At 36.3% G+C, this 21,792-nt stretch overlaps 1 protein-coding gene across 1 annotated transcript in view; it reads right to left on the bottom strand.

Annotated features, from left to right (window-relative positions):
* Positions 1–4,216: 4,216 nt before the first annotated feature.
* Positions 4,217–21,792, bottom strand: part of LOC142324176 (annexin A13-like) — a 39,570-nt gene continuing 21,994 nt past the window's right edge. Inside the window, exons 6-8 of the mRNA XM_075364917.1 lie at positions 14,305–14,481; positions 10,915–11,099; positions 4,217–4,426 (exon numbers count right to left, since the gene is read on the bottom strand). Coding sequence (XP_075221032.1) covers positions 4,364–4,426; positions 10,915–11,099; positions 14,305–14,481 — 425 coding nt within the window. The 3' untranslated portion in view covers positions 4,217–4,363. The remainder of the gene's footprint in view (positions 4,427–10,914; positions 11,100–14,304; positions 14,482–21,792) is intronic.

Genomic DNA, 21,792 nt, shown 5'->3' on the forward strand with positions numbered 1-21,792 from the left:
TCCGAGAACAACACTCGGAACCCCGTTAGCCAGCTATATGTAATGTACGTGAGTACAGCTGTTGCCGCCCTGGACGTGGAACGTAGATGTTGTGTTCCGGACGTGGGGATTATCTACCTCAGGGCATTATTATTAATTACTATTATTATTATTATTATTCTCTTGGGCAAGCCCAGTAAAAAGCATCCTGGCCGGCCCATAGGCAAGGCGCAGGAGCTATAACTATTGTTCTGACATGCATAGTATATGGTAACATGAACTATTGTAAACTATGGGTAAAATATATGAATGAAAGACAAAATACCAGATATAAAAATTTATGAACTGCCAGATGTTAACGGCCATTGTTCCCCGTCTGCAGCTCCATCTGATGACGATCAGGTGGCCCTTCAAGAACAGGCGTTATCTTATCGCTCGAGCTTGTGATATACTGACGGACCAAGCGGCATGTATCCAGCAACACAGCCTTCTGCATTGGTCGGAACAGATTTGCTGGTGCTCCAACGAATCTTAATAAACCATGCAGAGAACGTGGAATCTCTCCCATCGCGCCCAAAACCACCGGGACCACCGTTACGCTCTCCTGGTCCCAAATCTCCCTGACTTGTTCTGCAAGATCCCTATACTTCACTAGTTTTTCCGTGTACTTCTTCACTATGTTGGTGGACAATGGGATTGTGACATCAATCAGGAAGGTGATTTTTTCCTGCTTCTTGGTCAGAACGATGTCTGGCCTATTATGCTCCACTGTCCTGTCCGTCAGAACAGTACGATCGTAGTACAGTTTATACTGATCGTCCTCTAATACAGGCTGAGGAGCATACTTAAAATACGGGACTGAAACGGCAAGGAGACCCAGGTCCAAAGCGAGTCTCTGATGAAGTATCTTCGCCACGTTGTTATGTCGGACTGTATATTCCCTTGGAGCTAAAATCTGACACCCGCTAACGACATGTTCGATGGACTCGTTGGTCGATCCACAAAGACAGGTCAATGGTTACAGCAGGATCCTTGACGACATGCTTTCTGTAGCTGAGTGTGCTGACGACCCTATCCTGTATAGCAAATACAAGGCCCTCCGTCTCAGCAAACAACTCGGCATACTCCAGCCAGGCCACAGACGCATCTCGATCAACCGCTTCATCCATAAGCGCCGCATAGTACCTCCCGTACAACTCCCTCGAACGCCACCTATCCATCACACTGATCTCGGAGAAGGTATCCTCAAGGGGCTGAAATTTCTCATCGCTGAGGCGCAGTGGGGTTAGATTACTGTCACTTTTTACTATAACCCCGTGGAGCAAGCTGGATTGGCTCTTCTCTAGGAAGTATTTCTGGAGATTCAGCAGTTGTTTTGCACGAACCTCCCGCAAATCCACAACGCCTCTTCCTCCTCTATTCCTGGACAGGTGAAACCGCTCGACGGAGCTGAGCGGGTGATGGGAGCGGTGTCGCGTGAACGATACACGAATCATTCTATTAAGCCCTTCAAGGTCTGTCCGCGTCCAATTTATCACGCCAAAGCTACAGGAAATCAACGGAACGGCAAATATGTTAATGGCCTTTACCTTATAGAACCACTGAACTGGGAACTCATGACGGCTCTTACTCTACTCTTGAAGCCAGATGTAAGGGCCTCTTTCGCTCGACTATGGCTAATTCCAATATCCTGCAGGAAACCAAGGTACTTATATGTCTCACCACGCTGCATTGCATTCATGAGTGCAGGAGCATCCATCTCCGGCACTTCACACGCCTCAATCTGCGACCATTTTCCTCTCTTCATAGCATTGACCCTACACTTGTCAAGACCAAAACTCATGCATATGTCGACACTGAACCTCTCGACTAATTTGACAAGTTGCCGGATCCCTTTTTCAGTGTCAGAAATAAGCTTAATATCATCCATATACATGAGGTGGCTAAAACTGTACTGCCCAAGAGCAAAACCCTTCTTGGACTTCTGTAAGATGGAAGACAGAGGGTTCAACGCTAAGCAAAAGCATAGAGCGCTCAAGGAATCGCCCTGAAAAATGCCTCGGTTGATCTGTGTTACTCCGACCTTAACGGGGTTCTTATCTGGAATAGTCAACAAAAGATTTGTGCACCACTTACCCATAACGACACTTAGGCACTCAACGACAACGGGATCGACTTTGTAGAGACGTAAGACCTCTATCAACCAGGAGTGCGGAACCGAGTCAAAGGCCTTTCTGTAGTCTATATAACCAGTATATAGGCTGCCCCGACTCTTCTTTGCCGTTACAGAGATAACGCTATCAATCACTAGCTGCTCTTTGCAGCCCCTACTACCCTGACGACACCCTTTTTGCTCCTCAGCTAAGATCTGATGCCTCTCAAGATGCTTATTGATTTTGGCAGTGAGAACAGAAGTAAAAAGCGTATATATTGTGGAGAGGCAGGTAATAGGTCTGTACTTGGACGGATCTGCCTTCGCAGTAGAAGATTTCGGGATCAGATAGGTCAACCCCTGGGTGAAAAAGGTCGGCATTAGACTTGCATCTCGCAAGATGGCAGAGTAAAATTCTGCAAGACGCCTGTGAACAGAAGAAAAGCGCTTGTACCAAAAGTTATGCACTCCATCAATCCCAGGCGCCTTCCAATTATGGGTTTTCCTAATTGCCTCCTGTACATGTTCTAGAGTGATTAAATTATCTACCATTTTCTGGACTCGATAGAGTCCAGAGTTGAAAAACGAGTTGATATTTTCGTTCCTCACGAATCCACCTTGTCCCACTGTTATGCTGTGAGGAACACGACCAAAGCGGGCCCCAATAACCCAAGACCTCCTCACTGGTAGGGGACGCGTTCGCCTGAGGTTGTTGCTGAGGTGAAACCTGCAACCGCTTATACAGCTCCTTTTGATGGGTACGGAACAAGTGAACTTGTTCCCGGCGCATGTTACTCTGCCGATACCGCCGCAGCCAACATGACAGTACCATCAATCGTTGCTTTAACAAATCCAGGACTTCATGGCCGGTGGTGTTTTCCGGGTTCTCATATGTTCGGATTATCGACTCCGCCGCCGATCGGATCCTTCCACTGGGCTTAGCAGATGTTAAGAAACTGGACAAACGACCAATCTCTTTTCTCAGCTTATCGACTTTCCTACACAGTCTCTCTTCCCAAGGTGGACGCTGGGGACTCTTACGCATTGCAGGAGCGACGATTCGCTGGCCATTCGCTTTGACTGCCGTAATCGCACCGATGTACACTAACTCATGGAGCTCAGTTATGGAGGGTACTAATCTTACTTTTTCTTCAAGAATCTCATTAATAAGGCTCACTATGTTCCTCGTTCCGCAATTAACCCTCAGCCTTGGTATACGCTGTCTGGCCGACGGATCCATACCACCATACAGCATCTCGTTCTCAGCAAATTGATTGGAGAGGGGATTTGTCGGCTCTTATCGTTTCTTCTACAGTACTTTCATCTGAAGATGGGCTGGACAACAACCCTAACTCCCTAGAAACATCAGCCCGGATTAACGCCACCACATCCGCAGGAACCCTATTAGACTTAAAAAGGGATCTGCGCTGATCCAGGATGTTTTGGACAGACTTACATCGTAGCTCAGGGAACTTCTCAACCATCGCTTGGTGCAGCGGAACACTATACGGTTTCATGTCCGATTCCATTTTTGTTATAGTTAGGTAGGTACGGTAAAAGAATGCATTATGTTCATCTGTCCATTTAAACCGCTTCCTACCCCGGGGTTCTACAGCACTGGGTGACTGAACTTCAGCCACAACAGAAGCCACAGAAGACGTTCCAGGCCTTGTGGTATCATTAGGTGAGGCGCCGCCACTCGCTCCAGCACTCCTCACCCCAGACTGAACATCACGACGGCTCCGAAGGGTGTCAGCCCGCAACACCCTACCGCCCCAGCATTTATTCACATCGTTGTACTCCATTAATTTTCAAAACAAATGGGTAACAGGATAAGCTCCTGCGGGCAAGGCTCCGACAACTCTAGAAACGGCCGTCCCTAACATGGGAAACAGACGCCGACCAAACGCCGCCCAGTCTGGAACAGACGCGTTGGATTTAAAGTACCTGTTATGGTCCGCGGGTGGGGCTTTGAAGAACACCACCTACCCTGTATATCTACAAGGCCTTCCTCTATCCGCCACCTTGAGGACGCGCCCAGTAGGGGGGACAGGATCCCCCCTGGGATCCTTGAAATAAATTCAATTTCAATAAAAAAAAATTTTATTCCACAAAAAATTTCATACAAAAATACTTTTATTAAAATTCTTAAAAATTGTACATAATAAAACAATAAAAAATTAACTTAATATTTTTATTTTATTTTAAGAAACAAAAACACGGATGTGTGATTTATCCAAAAGTTTCAATTAATTTGAGAAGTATTGCTTGATGAAGATCTGGAATTGTCTTTTCCTAGAATAAAACAAAAAATTATAATTATTATTTATACTTGCAGAAGAAACTTAGGTAATGAAAAGAAGGAATATATATATAGAATACTGGATTCTGAAATTTTCCTGCGGAGTACAATGGAAATTATAAGGATAGACAGGATAGAAAATGAAAGGGGTGAGAGGTACAGTGAAGGAGAAAACTGATTGGATAAAATCGAGTGGTAAGGAATAAGATGAATAGGTGGCATGTAACAAGTCAGACCAAAGATATTTACTTGGTTCCCAAAGGCAGGAAATGTCAGGAAATATAGACTTAGCCAAGTAAAGTCAGGATGGTTTAGAAAAAAAATCAGGAAAAATTTCAGAGAATTACATTTTTGTTACTGAATTAAGATTATGTTATTAATAATGTATTTTTTAAAGTAATCATCCTGACTCCAAAGGGGAAGAACCCACCATCGTAGGTGCAGTCATCACTACATCCCCTCTGTACTTAGCTCTTAAGGGCTTTACCAGAGGTCTTCTTCAACACTTCAGCAGCAGGCATCTACCAGTCTCAATTGCCTCAGTCAGGATGCCACCAATGGGAATGTCATTTGTGGCATTCCCATCGGTGTACTACACTAACATAATTACACCTAGATAATAGTCTTATGGAAGACCATATCAATTGAGCTGAATTACTTACTCTACCTACCTGAAAAAGGTAAAAAGGGGCGTATATATTTTTACTTGGTTTTCTTTAACTCACAATGTTTTTTTTCATGTTTGTCCTCAAATCTTACATTCTTAATTTAACATACTTCCTGACATTGCCTATTGATGAAATTTTGCACAGTTATTAAGGTCAGGTGAATATACAATATCCAATCTTTTATAAACATCCCCTCGTATGGGGATAAATTACGGGTGCAGGTGTAATAATTTAACATACTTCCTGACATTGCCGACTGATGACATTTTGCACATATACTAAGGTCGGGTAACAGTACAATATTCCACAATTACTTTTGCAAACATCCTCCTGTTCGGAGAAAAATTAAGGGTGCAGGTGTAAAAAATTGCAAAACGGCTATGTGGGATTTTTAGGGTGGCAGATGACAAATCTGATAGCTGTTTAACAAACAAAAATGACAAAAACTTGGTACGGGAGTTTTTGTGATTTCAAATTTGACAACATTTCATCATCACTCATACGAGGTCTGTAAATAAATGTAATGAGACTGTAATGAGTCTGTAAATAAAGTAATGTTTTTTGGTAGCCAATGTGGTAATACTGTAAATTTACTAGTAAACATATGGTTATATGAACAGCTGATTTATATTAGGCATCAATTTTTTTTTTGAGTCTATTGTTGCTATGTGAGACTTAAACAAACTTTCCGTGAAACAAGTTTTTGTTGTATGTTACAAAGTTGAGTGATACTAATTATGAACAATGTTGTGCAACCAAGTTTTGTGTTAAACTTGTTGAGAATGCTACTGAAACGTTTTTAAAATTTAAAAGGGTGTATGGAGATGACGCTCTGTTACAGGCCCAAGTTTTTAGGTGGTTTAAAGCATTTGTAAATGGCCGGAAATCAGTTGCGAATGATCCACACTCTGGAAGACCGTTAACATCAAAAAGTGAAAGCAGTGTTGAATGAATTAAACTTGATACAGTACAACCGGCGATTAAATGTTTGAATGACTGCAGAACAATTGAATTTGAATCGTACCACAGTCCATCAAATTTTGACGAACGAATCATGCATGAAAAAAGTTTGTGCAAAATTGGTCCCAAAAAGCCTTACTGTTGAACAGAAAAACAACAGGGTGGAACTGTGCCACGATCTTCTAGGGTAAATTGAAACCGATCCTGAGTTTCTAAAAAATGTTATTACTGGTGATGAATTGTGAATATTTGAGTATGACTCTGACACAAAACGCCAGAGCAAGGAGTGGCACACTTCAAACTCCTCACTACATCACAAAAAATCAAGATTATGCTAATTTGCTTCTTCAACAATAATCTTATGGACATTGTCCATAAGGAGTCTTTGCCTATAGGACAGACTGTAAATCAATGTGTTTACTGAGAAAATTTTGAAAGACTGCGCGGTAAAGAGTTGCCTGTGTGAGACTAGCCGTCAAAGATAACTGGATGCTGCATCATGACAATGCATCATCATGTCACACTGCACTCTCAATTAGAGAGTTTTTTGCAAAAAAAACATTCCTGTAGTTCGTCAACCATCTTATTCACTTGACTTGAATCCCTGCGACTTTTTTGTGTCCCCAACTTTTAGAAAACACCTCAAAAGATACCATTCTGGAGCAGTAGAAAATATTTTTAAAAAATGTAACTGACCATCTGAAGGATATTCCGGTTTCTGAGTTCCAACACTGCTATGAACAATGGGAAAACTGTTTGAAGCGTTGCGTGGCTTCCTAAGGGAACTATTCAAACATGATTTCGAGTACATGTATAATTGGATTGTAAATAAAAGATATTTCTGAACCAGTCTCATTACTTTATTTATAGACCTCATGTGTGTGTGTGTGTGTGATGATTTTTGACGGGCATTATGTTGAGACACAGCTCCTGATGATTCACTCGGCTTCGTATGATGTATGATAATAATTTGATTAAAGTATGACTAAAAAGTATAAAGCAAGTTTTTAAAAATGTTGAAAAATTTTTATAATCTTTAAAGCAATGCCAAAATATATTTGATATACTTTCCCGGCATAGGGAAGTGGCGACCCAATTGCTCAGCACATAGCAACTATGTGAATAAAACAGCCATTATTAACATGACCTGTTCTTACATACACTCTGAAATTATTCTATATTAAAGAAGAAATATCCCAAACTGTAGTTAAATATTTCACTGGTGAAATTTTGACAAAGATTACCATTGAAAAATTTAAAGGTAAACTGTTTTCTTGAAATTTCTCTCAAACCACCATGAATTTTTTTTTTTTTTGTATTTTAGGTAATTAAATGCTTTTCAATGACTTCTAAACAGAATCTGTTTAATAATCAGTGGTTAGATATAAACTTACACCAAGAATTCAGTCGGTTGAGAAGAGGTACACATGTCAAACGTGCTTTTTGTGTTGAATGTGAAAAACATTTTGGACTGGGCAATCTGGGTCGAAAGGCAGTGACTTCACACAGGAAAGGAAATTAACATAAAATAATTAAGATAAGGAATTCTCAGCCTTCACTGAAAACCTTTTTATCTTTCAGTGGTACTTAAACTCAGCGGACCAAAACTTAATCCTAATAAAGGCAGTTACTTTTATATGGATTTGAATGATTGTGGATACCAGTGTTATTTGGTGGTTAAGTTAACCACACATCTCATGAATGGTTGACTTGAGACTGTACAAGACTATACTTCATTTATATTCACACATCATCCTCTGAAATAATACCTTATGGTGGTTCCGGAAGCTACACAGGAAAATAGAGAGAGACTACAGAACTGAAACATATCATAGCCATTAAAATTAAGTTACTACTCATATTTTGGAAATTTAATAAGGATTGCAATCATATATTTACAAACACTCAGTAATTTTTTGAATACTGAAATCATACAAGAAGGGTGGAAGCAATGAACGGTTCAAAATTAACTTTATAATCATGTGAAACTTTACATTGGAGAATTCTGCTTCCTCGATCTGTTGCCTGTAAAATGTTAAACAAGTAAAATATCTTCATCGTCAAATATGTTGTTTTTTTACATGACAAACAATTTTTTTTATAGATGAAGCAATCACAGAAAATAGTCTTTGATTCAAATTTACGAGATCTGTAAATAAAGTAATGAGACTGGTTCAGAAAAGGTTTTTATTTATAATCCAATTATACATGGACTCTATCACCTTCAAAATAATTCCCTTGAAAAGCCATGCAATGCTTCAAATGGTTTTCCCACTCTTCATAGCAGCATTGGAACTCAGAAACTGGAATAACCTTCAGATGGTCGGTTACATTTTTAAAAAAATATTTTCTACTGTTCCAAAATGACGTCCTTTGAGGTGTTTTTTTTAAAGTCGGGAACAGGAAAAAATTGCAGGAACTCAAGTCAGGTGAATAAGGTGGTTGAGGAACTACAGGAATGTTTTTCTGTGCTAAAAACTCATTAATAGAGAGTGCAATGTGACAAGGTATATTGTCAAGATGCTGCATCCAGTTGTCTTTAATGGCTGGTCTCACACAGGCAACTCTTTTCCACAGTCTTTCAAAAATTTCTCGGTAAACATATTGATTTATAGTCTTTCCTGTAGCCAAAAACTCCTTATGCACAATGCCATCATTATCAAAGAAACAAATTAGAGTGATTTTGATTTGCTCATTTACGCTTTTTTGGGACGTGGTGAGTTTAAAGTGTGCCACTCCTTGCTCTGGCGTTTTGTTTCCGGGTTGTGCTGAAATATCCAAGATTCATCACCAGTAACAACATTTTTTTAGAAAATCAGCATCAGTTTCAATTCCCCCTAGAAAATTGCAAGACACTTCCACCCTGTTGTTTTTCTGTTCAACAGTAAGGTTTTTTGGGACCAATTTTGCACAAACGTTTTTCATGCATGATTCACTCGTCAAAATTTGATGGACTGTAGTACGATTCAAATTCAAAACCGTACAAAAAAAAATCTGACGTCATACATAGATTAAATTACATACACACATTTTTGTTGCATTCATTTAAACTTATTTCATTTGAAAGTAAGATACGATCCTTCAATTCTTTAATAAATGTGGACAGTTACACAATTATTAACATGAAATATTTATACAATTATTAATTCATGAAATGTTAGGATAGAGTAAAAGTCCCTTGATTACTCTTTAAAAAAATTGTTTACCAAATAAATCAATAATAGAAACTGATTTCTACACCATAAGGTCAAAATTAACATTTGTAACCAGTATACAGGAGTTCACTAAACAGAGTACTTTAATTATTATTAACTTTTATTTATATGACACACCAGAAATCTTGTGCATATTATGCACAAGTGAAAAAAGATTTTCAACAATCACTTTAAATTCAATACAATTCAAAAATGTATTTTATTTTTCTGTCAAATAATTAAATAAAATGATTTTTTAAAAAATAAATATACAATTTTTATAAGAATTTGCCAAGAAAATCCAAAAATAATAAGATTCTAAATTACAATTTTCAATTAATATTAAATAATCAGATGTTTCACCTAATATTAAATATACACTTATGTAATGCCTACTAAATTACATCTTCACATTTTTAAAAGTAGATAAAATTTTATTTCATTAATAATTTTTTTTTATCATTATTGTATTATTATTTATTGTAAAACATTTTTTACAATCAAGGGTCAATAATAATTAAATCAATATATTTAAATTAAAAAAAAGAAAAGTTAAAAAATATAAATTAAAAAAGAAACAAAGGTGATGAAGTGTGATTTAACAGTGCCTTCCTTTTAAAATCCAAATATATCATTAATTAAAATTTTAATTTTAATTTCGATTGCAATCAAAAAGGAAGGTGCACAACTAGATGTTACAGTACTAAAGCCAAAATTTCAAAATCCTATGGCTAATCGTTTTTGAGCTATGCAAGATACATATGCACATGCATACATATGTACGTGCAGACGTCATACCGAAACGTCAAAATGGATTCAGGGATGGTCAAAATGGATATTTCCATTGAAATATGAAAACCGAATTGTTTTGCGATCACAATACTTCCTTTACTTTGTACAAGGACGTAATACTTCCCTTGTGATCCACGCTTGGCTTTAATTTTTATAATTTACAAGAAGTTTTACGTTTTTAAAAGCTCTAAGATATTTGGACTTGCCAAACCTGTAGACTTGAAACAAGCAGTTCAAGTATACAGGTACCACTCGTGTTTAAACAAAGCATAAATGTAATTTTGCTTTTCAATATTTTGTGACCTGTAGTGCTCTTTTCAGCACAATGGATGAATGTTTTTTTCGACAGCAGCCTCCAAAATAACCCACTCTCATCGGCATTATAAACCAGGACAGGACCAAGATCCAATTATTGGACTGTCTCTATATAATTTTCTTTATATGGCTCGATAGCAATGAAATCACAAGAAAGTTTCTCACATGATGATGGTTAATAATTGAATTCCATATTGCTTCTTGACTTTGTCGAACCAACTGTCACTTGCATGGAAATCTTCCTTCATCATTTCTTTATAGAAAAGCTTTTACCTTTTCCTTTGATGATTTCACCAATTAGAGGAGTATGTTTTGGAAGGTTCCTGGATAAATCAAGCATAAATTACATCATCTTCCATTAATGGGAATGTGACAGATTTTGGGGTTTTCTGATGTCACTTTTATTGCTGACATTATCTTTTACAAATTTGTCTATTTTTATCAAATCAGCAGTTAAACGAAAAATGTCGGATCAATGGAGGTATCGGATTAAAGAATGTCAAATTATTCACACTCAAGAGAATTCTAACAAATTACGATTTTAGCTCTTACCTGAATTGCTGATGCTAAACTTGTACTATATATTTCACGATACTTTTTCACAATATCCTTTAAATCTTTTTCACTATGAGCAAAAATAATTCTTTCAATTTTAATGTAATCAACGTTACGTACTTTATACAGGGCTTTATTCAATTCTTCAGCAAAATATGCAGCTGGATCTGTTGAATATCTCACTAAAAAAAAAATTATTTGATATAATATTTATAACAAAACAGCCAATTAAAATTTAGATGACTTAAATTTAAGTGGTTTGCGTATTTTAAATATTAAAATATGTACAAAACTCAAATGAAAGCCCATATTTAAAAAAAAAGTTCAAATTGATAAATGCATTTCATAAAACAAAGGAAAAATAATTAACCGATTATTTTTAATTAATAAAACATTTAAATAATTTAATTAATGAAGTCGATAGGTGGGTGGAATATAATGAAGAGTTATACGGAGGAAATGAATTAGAAAATGGTGTTATAGAGGAAGTCGAAGAGGATGAAGGAGAAACAATACTGAGATCTGAATTTAAGAGAGCATTAAAAAGATTTGAATGGCAGTAAGGCTCCTGGAATAGACGAAATACCTGTGGAATTACTGCACAGTGCAGGTGAGGAAGCGATTGATAGATTATACAAACTGGTGAGTAATATTTACGATAAAGGGGAAGTTCCATCAGACTTCAAAAAGAGTGTTATAGTCATGATACCAAAGACAGCGGGAGCAGATAAATGTGAAGAATACAGAACAATTAACTTAACTAGCCATGCATCAAAAATCTTAACTAGAATTCTGTAAAGAAGAATTGAGAGGAGAATGGAAGAAGTGTTAGGAAAAGACCAATTTGGTTTCAGGAAAGGTATAGGGACACAGGAAGAAAGTTTAGGGCTCAGATTAGTAGTAGAAGGAAGCTTAAAGAAAAACAAACCAACATACTTGGCATTTATTGGCCTAGAAAAGGCATTCGATAACGTAGACTGGAATAAAATGTTCAGCATTTTAAACAAATTAGGATTCAAATACAGAGATAAAAGAATGATTGCTAACATTTACAGGAACCAAACAGCAACAGTAATAATTGACGAACGTAAGAAAGAAGTTGTAATAAGAAATGGAGTTCGACAAGGATGTTCCCTATCCCTGTTATGTTTTAATCTTCACGTAAAACTAGCAGTTAATGATGTTAAAGAAGAATTTAGATCTGGAGTAACAGTACACGGTGAAAAGATAAAAATGCTACAATTTGCTGATGATATAGTAATTCTAACTGAGAGTAAAAGAGATTTAGAAGCAACAACGAATGTGATGGATAAAATCCTAGGAAAGAACTACCACATGAAAATAAACAAGAACAAAATGAAAGTAATGAAATGTAGTAGAAATAACGAAGATGGACCACTGAATGTAAAAATAGGAAGAGAAAAGATTATGGAGGTAGAAGAATTTTGTTATTTGGGAAGTAGAATTACTAAAGATGAACGAAGCAGAGCGATATAAAATGCTGAATAGCACATGAGAAACGAGCCTTCAGTCAGAAATATAATTTGTTTGCATCAAAAATTAATTTAAACATCAGGAAAAGATTTTTGAAAGTATATGTTTGGAGCTTAGCTTTATATGGAAGTGAATCTTGGACGATCAGAGTACCTGAGAAAAAAGATTAGAAGCTTTTGAAATGCTGTGCTGTAGGAGAATGTTAAAAATCAGACGGGTGGATAAAGGACAAATGAAGAGGTGTTGCGGCAAATCAATGAAGAAAGAAGCATTTGGAAAAATATAGCTAAAAGAAGAGACAGACTTATAGGCCACATATTAAGGAATCCTGGAATAGTCACTTTAATATTGGAGGGACATGTAGAAGGAAAAATTGTGCAGGCAGGCTACGTTTGGAATATGTAAAACAAATTGTTGGGGATGTAGTACGTAGGGGCTATACCGAAATGAAAAGACTAGCACTAGATAGGTAATGTTGGAGAGCTGCATCAAACCAGTCAAATGACAAAAAAAAAAGAATAAATTGAAAATAGTATCATTCTATAATTCATTGCCTCTTATACAAAATTGTTATGTTTTAGTCACATCTTATGAATTTCATACTGCACACTTTGTGCAGTATGTATATATACACATGTACATGTACATGGGTTACCTGGTCTAAAAATCCTCTCTACCAACCTTATAACTAAAACTCACAAACCCTTACCCAAAAAATGAGTCTCACAATATCAATGACCATATGATCAGGAAGGTAAAAAATATTAATAACTTAATATTTTATATTTATGAATAACTTATTAATACTGTAACAAGACTGGTATAACGGACCTCAGTAACAGATTCCAACCAATTAAGAAGAAAATATAATAATGTGAGGAATACAGAAAGGGACTAAAATGAACCCTTTTACTAAAGCTAACAGATCCGTTTAACAATCATCCTTTGTAATACTGCCCACTAACACAACTACAAAGATTTTGTTCCGTGAGAAGGGTTACCAGACCCAAGTCTGGAATCTATGCAAAACTAAAAGGGCTCGGTCGATCGTTCTCACGCTCAACTAGGATCTAGTCCTACAGGTAAAGACGATAGGAGTATAAATACTCCGGGGAAAACCAGTTGAATATCAGTCTGCAAGAGTCGTATGATAGAGTTCTAAGCAAGGAGTTATTATGCGAGTTTGAAGCGAGAGTATTCTGCAAGGTCATTGAAGGAGCGAATTTCTTCAGGTCTGCAGGTTCGACTCAATTAAGGTGATATCACGAGTAATTCCAGTACACAAAAACAAGAAATGGTTCGGTGAGTTACTGTTAAGACTATAAGTAAGAGAGATAATGCACTAAATTTCATTCAATAATTGTTTGGCTAGTTTTATTTATGAAGAGGAATGGTATTTGAGTGAAAGAACTTTATACTTGTCTTATCTATTAAACTGTTGTTGTTAATACAAGACTAGTTGTTAAAAGTGTGTTAAGATTACGGTCATGGTAATGTCTTTTGCCAATTGGACTGAATTCTGGTTTTCAGTATTTAAACTACCTTCAGTATTTAAACTATTGACGATTTCCTTAAATTCTGTTTTGTATGTATCACTGTCTGTTATTATTATTGCTGTTGTGGTTGAGATTACTACGATTATTATTGTCATATATAATTATTATTACTGTTATCATTGTTATTATTGATTTGTCTTATTTTATTTATGTTCTTAAACTAATAAATTGTAATTAAATAAACATTTTCAATTACCAATATCTCAATATCCTGAATATTCCTGCCGCGAACATGCGACAATACGGTTAAGTAACAGCTAAGTAACCTCAAAAAAATTTTAGGTACAATAAATTATAAGATAATGCATAATAAAATATACAATTACATAATACTTACCTATGATTTCATATACATCCAACACATGTTTATCTGTACATGATCTTTTTAATAGATTTTCAATACTTAAATCATGTTTTTTCTTAACCAAATTAGAAACATGACGAATTTGTTCAAAATTTTCTTTAGCAAAAAATTCCATTAAAGTAGGATTTTGAGTAATAGAACAGCTAATATCTGTAAATTTCAAAGTATGATTAAAAAATAAAGGTAATTGCATATAAATTTAAAATTATGTTAGTGACAGACCAAAGAGCACCAGTGAAAAGTGTTAATATTCTGAAGTATTACAAAATTAGACAAGAAAGGTATTCCCCAAGGTCTCCATTTGTTAAAAAAAAGGCTTAATATATACTATTATATAAAGAAGAAGAGGATTTTTGTTTTTTCGGGATAAACAAAAAAACTACTAGATCCATTGCAACCAAATTTTTACCCATGTATCTAGGCATAACTGAGAAGGGTTTTAGATTTATTTCATTGAGAAAAATATCTAAATATACATATATATAGTAGTGGAAAATTGCCAGTTGAAGCTCAAACTGTAATGAATTGAATTAATGAACTTTGAGTTTCTATCACTGTGTTAGCTGGGTTTGAACTGAATGATTTCAATAAATAATACTATATTATAGTATTAATTGATATATGATAGAATTAAATTTACATTAAATAAATTTTTTTTAAATTCTGTTTAATAATAATGGGCTTCCCAGGGGTACTGCAGGTGAGGTTAGAAGGGTGAGGTATGCGAGCATCTTGTGGGAGGCTAGACCGATCATCACCATCAACTGGTAACAAACGGGGTTCCTCTGGAGTGCTGTTTTGGGAGGTGCAATGAGGTGCTCTTATAGTATCTCTGCTAACCTTTTGAAAATCAAATGATTTTCAAAATTCAAACAGGGTATTTGTTAGTATGTTGAAGGCTAACTTTTGCATGCATCCGGTACGCTCTCGATTTAACAGATCACTATTGTGAAATTGTGAAAATGTATATATGCATAAAGTTTGTTTGTTATCGGATCATGTGAGAACCAACCAGCTGCTTTCAAATTTGCAGGATACATTCATCTTAAGATGAATGTTAACATGTTAAAAATATTCCTTTTTCCACAAGGAAAGTAAAGTTGTGAATTAAAGATATTCATTAAGGAGAACATAGACTAACCCTTTTACTTCATTATTATATTTCTGTCACCACGGTAAATATATAAGTTATGAATTTTTTGTCTTCAAAGGTGTGTGTACTTTAGTTACCATAGTTGCTACTATTGTCTTTTGTAATTTAGTTTTTTTTTCAGGTTTCTATAAAGCCTGAATATTGTAATTGTTATTTATCAGTATTATTCTTACAATCATGAGGATATCACACATTGTGGTGATCTGGGGGGTGGACCTTTCTGGGTAGATAGGAATGGCAACTGAAACAAGCTCTGCAGGGTGCCAGTCCCCTGGAAAATTGGGAATGGCGAGCGAAGCATCTCAATGGCATGGGGTAGACTCTTTGGTCCTGAGAAGCCTTGAGGGTCTAGTTTCTGACTAGACGGAACTGACTAGTATTTTTTTATATATATATTATGGTATTAATTAATGAAAGAGAAAAGCTGTGATTTACTGCCGACTAGTTTTATAATGAGCAAATTTTGTAAAACAATTGATGTAACTTTACTCAAAGCTGTTTTCAACTAATTTGTGTGTTTTGTATATGCAAGACATACCAACTAGGGAGAACAGGACCTTTACATCATGGTGAAACTTGGTTGTTCCTATGATCCTGTGAGATGAGCCAGCAGCAGTTAACTGGTAAGGCTTTCCAAGTCAAGACAGATCGAAAGGAATGTTGAGCCAGACTAAGAAGTATTGGAAAACATCAACTATATCAGGCTCAGCAAGACGGTATCATAACAAAATTGCTTTTAAATATTTAGACAAGCCTTGAAACTGGACAGCAAAAATCAATAAATCTCAGGAATATGAAAAATGAAAGAAATACTGACATAATGAAAGAAAGGAAAATAGAAATTTTCGGTCTGAATTAAACAAAATGGCTGAGAGATAGTGAGACAAGTACAGAAGGTATAGACTTTTTTGCTGGGGTTACAAAGAGAGCAAAGAGCGGAGTGGCAGTTGTTAATTGGTCTGGTAATTATGCTTACATTGAAAGACAGACAGGATGAAACAAGAATAATGCAGATCTAAGTGCCACAAACTGGAAATTTAAATGAGAAAAAGGAATCCTTTGAAACAGAAATAGAGAATAACATAAGGAGGTTATACTCGTATAATTTTGAGAATTTTAATGCTCAGTTTGGTACAGATAGAAGTGAATATGAGAGAGTATTAGATTCATTTGGATATTAAGGCAGGAATTAGAAGGAAAGAAGATTATTAGACAGATGTATATGAATGGGGAACAGCCTAAGAATTGCAAATGATAGTTCATGAAAAGGAAAATTTACTAAGTTATAAGATAACTAAGTAAATAGTAACTAAGATAGATAATTTAGTAAGTTATAAGTTTGTAATAGATTGCATTATAGCAGATAAGATTAGAAGAGAGAAATTAGTGGACAAAGATCGTTTCTAGTGTATACCTAAATGATGAATATAGATTATTGATTGGTGATTTTAAAATAAAGGTGAAAAAACAAAACAAAATGAAGGAATTAAGAGAATAGGAGATTGGAAATTACAAGGAGAGTGAGCTGTTTAAGGAAATAACAATGAAGAAGCTACCCACAAGTGGGATTTAGTGAACAAGGGGTGATAATATTTCAAAACTTTCTTTGTGAAAGCTACATAAAAAACATGGAATAACAATAGGAAGAAGTAGTGAAAGAGAGACTAGCTAGTGAAATGAAAGCAGTATGAAACCAGTGAAAGAGAAAAATCAGGTTTTGAGAAAGTGAAGTAAGAATGAGGACAATAGGAAAACAAGAGTATGCAAGAGAATAGTAGTGGAGGTAAACAGAAAATCATGGGAGTAGTTTATCCAGTTAGTAGTAGGTGTGAATGGAAATAAAAAAAAAAGTTTTAGAGTATGCCAAAGGCAAAGAAAAGACCAATGATGGGAATAACTCAAGCTGAGTTAGAAGATGGAAAAATTGCAGAAAATCGAGACGAGATAAAACAGGTTTGGCAAAACTACTTTGAGAAATAAGTATTTCATGAATGAGACAAGGAAGATGGAGATCACAGCAACGGGAAGAATGAGTGGTGAGTACCCTAAACTGGAAGGAAGTGGAAGAGGCAATAAGGAATATGAAGACTAGAACAATAATGGAATAGATGGGGGCCTATGGAAATGATAAAAGCAGCAAATTTTGTTGGTATGCAGTGGCTATACAGAAGCCCGCCAGGTTGGTCTAGTGGTTAACTCATCACCACAAATCAGCTGATTTTGATGTTGAAATCTTAGCAGTTAGTTGACTAAGGGAAGATCCTTGTATAAGTTTATACAGGATCTGGGAGGAGGATGGTATGCCTTGAGCTCGTTTTTAAGGGCAACAGGTGCCTGTGTGCTCACCAACCATGTTAATTTAAACCAATATTTGTTTCAGTTCTACCTGGCAGCTGATGAGCTGTGTGTTTGCCGGGAGGTCCAGTCAAATGAATGCCTGATGTTTGACTGCCTTGCTCTTGGAGGTGGTAGAGACTGGGCCACTCTGGAACTTAGAGGTTAAGAGGAAAATTGACCACTCACAAACGGAGAGTAATGTGGCAAGAGCCGCACTGTCGGACCGTGTGGGAGTTCCTTGATGCGGTTGCTATGTTCAACCGACATCAGTAGTTTACCTAAGGAAAAAGACTCTTACTGCACTGCTGTGTGAAACTAACCCAGATATATATATATATATATATATACGGCTGACCACCACCCAATTAAAGCTCCAAGTGCTTTAATATGGTGGACAGGTACTTGCTGGTATTCAGCGGCTTAGGCACGGCAGTGAATTGCTGTCTAGACAAAATAAATTTTAATTTATGGATGTCATATATATTTTTAGTAGTTGATGGGGTGCGCCTACCCGTTTTAGCAAATTTATGACAAGTAAATTTATGACCCAAGGTTGGGACACGTAAACTGGTTGTGTAAGGCACCGCGCTTAATCTGCTCATGCAGTTTTGTAAGCTCTAGGAGCTATTTAGTACACTGGTTGCTAAACTGTTTCGAGACTCAGTAGCCATTTATGGCACAGACATTTGGTCTTATGCTTTAGGGCAACCGAATAGGGTGGTGGCGGGAGAAAGCCAAGCAAATCAAATTAGAAAAGGCAGTTAGTTACCTTTAAAGAGACTTGAATACTAGATTGTGTTCTTTGGTGGTTGGGTTTCAATTAATTACACGTCTCAGGAATGGTCGACCTGAGACTGAACAAGACTACACTTCATTTAAATTCATACATATCGGTTCCTGATGCTATATAGCCTTTTTTCTAGCCTTTTATAGCCTTATATAGCCTTTTTTTCTTTTTAACAGAAAAAATAAAAAAGGCTATATAGAGTCATCAAAAGTATTTGGGACTTGAAACAGATACCAGAAAACTTGGGAAATGATGATATTGTACCACTGTTAAAAAATCTGATGTGGGCACCATATGACTTCCTTGTACGCCTATGAAATTACAAATACACTTTTTTTTTTTTTTTTTAATGAAAAGTACATAAAATTTTATTTCATTAATAACTTCTGATATTTAATTTTTTTATTATTATTGAATTATTATTTATTGTGAATTATTTTTATAATCGGAGATTAATAAATCAATATATTTAAATTAAAAAAAAAGGAGATGAAGTCTGATTCGAAGTGATGTCCTTTCCCTCCTAAGATCCATATATTTCATTAATTAAACTCCCATTTGGCTAGAACTCTGGAACCAATGAAAATAAGTTCCACTTATGATATATAGTTGAAAAGCTCTCGGTGAAGACTTATTACTGTAATTACGAAAAAGTTGGATTTTTTTGCTTTTTTGGACACTTTTAGTTAACTCGTTTGCAATCAAAATGGGAGGTGCACAACTAGATGTTACATCAGTCTTAAATCCAAAATTTCAACATCCTATGGCTAATTGTTTTTGAGTTATGTGAGATATATACATATGTATGTACATACATCATGTCGAAACTAGTCAAAATGAATATTTCTGTTGAAATGTGAAAACTGTAATTTTCTGCGATCACAATGTTTCCTTTACTTTGTACAAGGAAGTAAAAAAGGAAACAATGTAAAAATCATGAGGTTAGTAGAGATGGATAAAGTTTTTGAACAGACTATTTTAAATAAAAAAAGGAAGTGCAGATAGAGCTTTGAGTGAAGAACCATATGGTTTCTGGCTTCAGAGGAATATGGAAATGATGTGACAAAAAGCGAAAATATTGTAACAAACTTATTTTGGTGTTTATATTCGATATTGAGAAACCATTTGATGCAGTGAAAAGAAAATCTATACGGGAGAGTCTAGGAGAAATGGGTGTGGAAGAGGAGTATATAATTGAATCTTACTGGACACACAAATGTAGAGTAAGAACTATGGTAGGGAATACTATCTGGTTTGAAATGGATATTAAAACAGGGAAGTGTGTTGTCTTCTACTAATTTGGTAATGGAAAGAGTCATGAGAAGATTTAAGCAGAGATTGGATGAAGATATTAGAACGATGATGATTTTTGTGGATGATATGATGACATGAGGGTCTAAACAACGACGATGCCGTTGAAGAAGTAGTGCAGACATGTTTGGAGGAATGAAAAAGAGAGTTAAAAATGCACAGTTTAAAAGTTAGTAACCCACCATGTTGCCCTAGTGGTGAACGCGTCTTCCCAAATCAGCTGATTTGGAAGTTGAGAGTTCCAGTGTTCAACTCCTAGTAAAGGCAGTTATTTTTACATGGATTTGAATACTAGATCGTGGATACCGGTGTTCTTTGGTGGTTGGGTTTCAATTAACCACACATCTCAGGAATGGTCGAATTGAGACTATACAAGACAACACTTCATTTACACTAATTCATATCACCCTCTGAAGAAATACCTGAACGGTAATTCCCGGATGCTAAACAGGAAAAAGAAAGAAAAACGTTAAAAGTTAGTACAGAGAAAAATGAGATTCTGTTAGTGGCAAAGAAAAGAGAACTGAAGAGGCCTATTATGTTGGAGAGAACACTGTTGAATATCACTGAAAAATTTAAGTATATTTATTTGGATTTTAGTCTGACAACAGATGGGTGGATAGAAAATGAGATGGCCAGCTGACTGCCGAAAAGAGTAAACTTCTACCAAATTATTAAACATTTGTTTTGGGACACAGATGTACTATTATACTATGAAAATTAATTGGGACAAGCTATTTTTTTCTCTATATTGTTGTATGATTGCCATTTATGACAATAACAACCTTGACAATAAGAAAGCTGTCTGACTAATTTTAAAGTGGCTTAGTTTCAGTTGTGAAACTTTGAGTGTGACAGATTAATGTTAGTTTTTGTGCTCTGTGTAACACATGTGGTTTTCATGTGTTTAAAACTGGATATTACTCTAGGAAGTGTGTAAAAATTATTGCTGTTAAAGATCACTTTTCTATGATGGTGAGAGATATCGCTTCTGCAGTCAGTGTAGGCAAATCAACTGTATCAAGAATTTTGATAACATTCAAAGAAATTTGAGCACTTATTCAAAATTTAAGGAGTGCCCAGCACACAGCCTTACTTGTATGTAACGGTGTTTTTAAAGCAAACTTCTGCAAAGCTACCACCGTATTGGGAAAGGCTCTCCCAATCGATTTAGTGGTGAAAGTTCAGGCGGCTCAGGCGGCTACGTGGAAACTGCGAAGAAACAGGGAAACCGAAGTATTTGGGATGAGGTTTCGAGCCGGGCTTGTACCAGAGTGGAATGGTGATCTCAATGAACTGGTTCTAAATTTTGAACAGCTGCCCATCTCCTGCCTGTGGAGGAAGCTTTACAGCCTAGCGATGGAATCATGGGAGCAAGAATGGCACACCACGACTAAGGGAAGGTCCTTGTATTGATTTATACAGGATTTTCAGGGATAGTATGCCTCTCCTTTGTTTTTAAGGGCAACAGGAGCCCGAGTGCTCACCAACCATGCAAATTTAAACCAATATTTGTTTCGGTTTTGCCTGGCAGCTGATGAACTGTGCATCTGCAGGGAGGTCCAGTCGAATGAACACATGATGTTCGACTGCCCGGCTCTTGGGGAACCAGAACTCAGGCCACCCTGGAACTTAGAGGTCAAGGGAAAAATTAACCACTCACAAGTGGCGAGTCAATGTGGTGAGAGCCACATTGTCGGTCTGTGTGGGAGTTTCTTGATGCTTTGTTCAACCGACATCAGTAGTTTACCTAAGGGAAAAGACTCCTACCGTGCTGCTGTAGGAAGCTAATCGAGAGATATGGCTGGCTACCAGCCAGATTAAAGCTCCAAGTGTTTTAATGGTGGACAGGTACTTGCTAGCATTCAGCAGC

Source organism: Lycorma delicatula, chromosome 4 (assembly GCF_047948215.1).
Source record: "Lycorma delicatula isolate Av1 chromosome 4, ASM4794821v1, whole genome shotgun sequence".
In the NCBI taxonomy this organism is placed as follows: domain Eukaryota; kingdom Metazoa; phylum Arthropoda; class Insecta; order Hemiptera; family Fulgoridae; genus Lycorma; species Lycorma delicatula.